A 5374-nucleotide genomic window follows, 5' to 3' on the forward strand; every position below is an offset into this window, starting at 1 on the left:
TACGATGAAGCAGGCCCAAGCATTGTCCACCGCAAGTGCTTCTAGAAAGCTTTGGCCCCTCCCCTCTTCTTCAGACCTGATTGATTTCCCCCCCTTGCTGGCCACCTTATGTCCCAGTGTAGCCTAGTCTGGCACAACCTAGTTCAAAAGCCCAGTCCCGTTTTCCACAAGAAAAACACTCAAGCCGAAAAGATAGAGGAAGCTGTCATATTTTGGGATTCAACTTTTGATCATCAAGGCTCAGCCTTTTAGAATTCAGCTCAGTCCCATCTTTTCTGATGTTTTTCTTGTCTAAGCGATAACCAGGCTTAAACCACACACCCAATCCTTGTTTCGTTCTGCCTAAGTCTCTGCTTTGAGGCCTGAATCACCATAAGTGCCTATTCAAAACAAGAAGACTTCCCCCCAGAAGGGCTCAGTTCAGAGCCCTCCCTTGCTCTCTGTCTCTCTCTCTTGCTGCCTGTAATACTGTGAATGTGGTGCTTGTCCTTTTACTCCTCTCCGAACCCCCCCCCCCCCCCCCCCCCCCCTCCATCCCTCTCCTAAATGTAACTCCACGTTCTGTCTTTTGCACTGCTCACCCCTTTCCTCGAGTGAATCTCCCTTTTTTGTTATTGTTTAATGTCAAATGTTTTTATTTTTGAACAAATAACTTTGAACGTTGCCAGTTGGGTGTTAAATTAAATCGGCGGGTGCCATTCCCAGGTCAGACCAGTTTCTGTCGAGAAAAACGGTCAAAAGCTGAACTGGTGGTTGATGGTTTTTGCCAAACGTTCATTGGAAAAGTCTGCTGAGGCCAATGTGGTTCAAAACAAGCTTCAAAGATAGCCATGAGGAACATTCAAAAGCTGAAGGGTTAAGACTTGTATGTGATAACGTTGATGATGACATGTGAAAACATGAATAAGACTGCCCCGGAAAGACAATAAAAGCTTGTATACAAAACAATGTTTGTGTATCGGTTGATTTCAAAGTGTATTCAATATCTTGTTCAGGGAGACGTCAACAAGTTGATTCATCGACCACATTTCATTTTTAAAGGTCACATGGCATGAAAATCTCACTTTATGAGGTTTTCTAACATTAATATGAGTTTCCCTAGCCTGCCTATGGTCCCCCAGTGGCTAAATGTTGAGTTTGGTGTAAAACGAGCACGAGGTATCCTGCTCCGCCTTTGAAAAAAATGGAAGCTCAAGCGCGCTGATTTGGAATGTGGCCCCATATGTCATCATAGGGGGCCACGCTACCTCCCCTTTCTCTGCCTCGCCCGCCCAGAGAATTTGGCCCGCCAATGAGACAATGAGCTAAGACCTTGCGGGCGCCACTTGTGTGTGCGTGATTACACACACTAACGCTGCTTTTGGTGTTATGGCGCATAACCCGATATCTTCTGGAGGCGCACACAGCTTTTGGCCGTGATAATATATATGATATGATATAGATATCTATGTAGGCCTATAATATAATATTATTTAGATATAGAGCTCCAGGACTGCGCCTCGCCATTGCGATATATCCACTGTAAACAGCGCATGGTTCCAATATCATCCCACTGCAGACGCAAATGGGCGTTTTCGGGTGGTGGGGGTTCCCGTTTACACAGACTGGAACGCCCCCTTCTTATTCTCCTCGCCTTTCTCGCTGAACTGTATTAAAATGTCAAAGTGTACTACTCCGAAACCATGTAAATAGTGTTGTAAATAAACTTCTAAAGCTTTTCAAATCTTATTTGGAAAATAACTTCACAAGGTGTGTCTTTTTACAATTTATTCGTTACCAACATTCGTAGTGTTGATCAGCAGTGAAATAGTCTGCTATAAGACGTTGACGTCGCTTAGCAACCGAAGACGCTGGGGTTGACAAGTTACCGGACTACTACCCATGCAAGTGAACGGAGCGTTCCACGGCATTGAGAAGACCCGTGTAATAAAGGCCTATAAAATGTCTGTTTATGGCATAGATTTCTCCTCAGATTAGGCCATAAAGCAATAACAAAAAAAAAAAAAAAAAAACGCTCGATCAAAACCCTCATTGTTTAACATGAATTAGCTAAACAAATGACCACTGTAGCATATTTAAACACAATTCAAATTCTGCAGAGAATTTTTTCCATTGGTCATTCTCAGTGGCGGCTGGCGATCAAACATGTTGGTGGGGCACAGTAATAGACAGGGGGTCTGAAGTTCTCCCCCCCCCCCCTCCATAATTGTTAAGTATAACGTAAGTATTTGGAATTTAATAGATTTGATTTCCTGTATTCTGGTGCATTTTGGGGATGGCCACTACCTATTTACCTGCTTTTCATTCAGATTCATAGCCTGCATCCTGACTCGCAGGGCCTGGGCAAGCTTACACTGCATATATACAGACCTACTTCATGGCCATTCCACCAGCCATTGCTATTGGACCCGTTGTTATTCTGATATTGAGACAAATCATGATCACTGTCCTATAGCGTCCATTTTTTGTGAGTCTCAATGTCTACTTCAAATGCAGTTAGAAATATGGGACAGTCGCTTCATTTTGTTTATATGCTACAGGCCGAAAGACTAAATTAATATGTAACTTACTAGCTCCTTTTAAGTATAACATTGCTTGGGGAGTCCAATTCCTCCACTGAAAAGGGTGGAAAGTGCTTACAACTCTGCTAGTTAGCGATCTATGACACTTGTTTTTTATTGGTCGTCATGAAAAGTAACATAAGGGCTAACAGTCGTTTTTTATCGGTCGTCATGAAAAAAACAAGGGGTAACACTGTTGTCTTTGTCAAATAAAATATAAGGGGTAACACTGTCGTTTTTTATCAGTCGTCATGAAAAAAACATAAGGGGTAACACTGTCGTTTTTTATTGGTTGTCATGAAAAAAAACCTAAGGGAAATAATAGAAATACACATACATTTTAATGTCATGTATATCCTCTTTATTGATGATTGATTATTGTGTATTGTCATTGCCTCAGTGGTGCAGTGGTGTGCACTCTGCCTAACCCACTGGAGACCGCGGCTCAATTTCTGTGGAAAACACAATATCTTTGATTTGAAACGTAATGCTATCATGTCTGTTGCACATACATAACCAGACATATTTAAATTATAAATCTCAGTGGGAAGTGGAGAGAGCTGTGAGCTAACCCCCTGGAGACCGGGGTTCAAGTCCCGTTGATGTCCTCTGTTGGAAGATGCTTATCTCTATTCCATGCGAATTATAAAGTCAAGTATTACCATTTTCGAATCAAGCGATTTATTGGAATAATTGTCTTTGTCACCCTGTAGTCATGCCATCAAATCTGTTGGGCAAAGTACCGCTACTGATTAATCCAGTAGACTCACCAGTCAAGTCCCCCTAGTTAGAAAATGGAAGAAACCCAGTTAGTCATGTTAATTATTCTGTTGTTACAAATTAAGACTAATACTTTCCACATATTACGATCCAAGTTACTGGCTGCAGTCTTGGATTTTATAGTTCTATATGAATAGATTCAATTTACTAGACTATTAATCATGCTTCAGAAGAATTAAACTTTCTTGGATGGCAGATCTACCACAAGCCTCCATTGCCACAACCTCCAGATGGCTTACGACCTACGGCAACTCCTCGACTACTGCAAGCCAACAAATTGGCTCTTGCACACCAGAAACGCATTTTGCTTTATTTTAGGTTTTCAAGCATCTTAAAATACCCAAATCATCGCTCCAATACACAAGTCAGCTAATGGCCTACAAGGAAATGCTGAAGCTAGTGTTAGTGATGGCGATAGAAATGGACAAGCTTGCGTGTACAAATATGCAACTAGAATTGCAAGGTTCACAGCCCAGTTGCATAAGTGGTCACAACCGTTGGATTGTAAGCAAAGGTAAAAAAAAAATAAAAAAAAATCCCACAAACTAGTCAACATGGTCAAATGAAAGCCTGTACAAAACGACCCTGGAATAGTCAAATGCAGCTTTACTGCGGATGAATTAAGCCAAATTGCATAAACATCCAATGGTAAACAGTATACAAATGCAATCAAGGTTGCACGCACACTAGGCCATCTGGCCGTGACCGTCACAACTGTGGCCTGGCCACGGTAGGCTCTTGTACATACGCCATCACGTCGCTAGCATCCAAACAATTCTACCAAACCTTAACCAACTAGTGAAAAATGGAACAAAACTTTAGCACACACCCAGTGACTAATCACCTTGTCCAGTGGTGTTCCAACGTGGTTTACCAGAGGGCCTTGTGGACTTAAAGTAAGCCACACATTTGACAGAGACAGCACGGAATGACGTTAAACTAAGCTAATCTACAGGTTACTAGTGCTAGTGCAATTACATGAGCATTTTGCACAATATTTGTACTCCAATGCTACGTAAAGCAGGCTTCTTCAGAAACCCGTAGCCTACATTGAAGTGCAACTGTAACAAATCCTGACCAAGACCGAAAGATGGCTCTGGAAGCCACTACGGCCCACGCAGCAGATTACTGCGTGGACCGTGGTGGCTTCCAGATCAACCCTTCGGTGGACCATTCATACACATGTAGACACGAGTCCCATGGCACTAGATTCCTTTGAAGACTAAGTTGGTATGGGGGGGCCCAAAGGGGGCCCCCCCATAGATCTTGTCAGTCATCCAACACCTGTTAAGAAAAACACACACACATCACAAGATACAAATCAGCAAAGCTAGGTTAACAAACAGCGGCGACATGCATGTCAAGGTGCAAAGAGCAGGGATACTGATGGCTTGTGTCCGAGGAGACAGCCCAAAAACAACAACATTTAATAAAGGAAAATAACTTTTACTCACTGCGGTGGTCTGTTTCGAAGTGCCATATTGGTAGCAAAATTTGTCTGGGCTGTTCAGTCAAATGCCCACAAAAACAAACACGCAACAACGCATACTTTCAGTTTGTATAAAGTGACAATAGTGATCTGCAATCTAGATCGAAAACTTTCAACCCTCACGTAACTCAACCTCGATTAACACAGGCCGATGCGAAAAGTAAACCAAACCCATTGTGTTCACCTTTAAAGGGGTGCGTGACAGGTGATCTCAATTAAGAGCTAATCAGAAAGAACATTGATTGGCCATGAGTGAGACGTTCAAAACGAGGACGAGGATTTAACGGAATTGTTACCATTCAAATTCAAATTTCTTTATTATTGGATAGGGTATGATATCAATGATTTGGGCTTTGAGTAGGCCTATATATATTTCTGAAATTTTTTCACCCCTTCGCCTTTTGAATATGAAATCTATAATCTCAGCCTCTCTATAATTTGCCCAACACATATTTTATTGTTCAAATAAAATCCCATCCTTATTTTGCCATTCATATTGAATCTTTACTGTCTTTCATAATTTTAAATGTAATGCTATCATGTC

The 5374-nt window shown here is 41.8% G+C and overlaps 1 protein-coding gene across 1 annotated transcript in view; it reads left to right on the plus strand.

Annotated features, from left to right (window-relative positions):
- Positions 1-948, plus strand: part of acta2 (actin alpha 2, smooth muscle) — an 8156-nt gene extending 7208 nt beyond the window's left edge. The window contains exon 9 of the mRNA XM_060036248.1: positions 1-948. This exon is cut by the window's left edge and continues 99 nt beyond it. Within this exon, the coding sequence (XP_059892231.1) occupies positions 1-45 (45 nt within the window). The 3' untranslated portion in view covers positions 46-948.
- The last annotated feature ends 4426 nt before the right edge of the window (positions 949-5374 follow it).

The sequence above is a fragment of the Gadus macrocephalus genome, chromosome 18 (genome assembly GCF_031168955.1).
Source record: "Gadus macrocephalus chromosome 18, ASM3116895v1".
Taxonomy (NCBI): domain Eukaryota; kingdom Metazoa; phylum Chordata; class Actinopteri; order Gadiformes; family Gadidae; genus Gadus; species Gadus macrocephalus.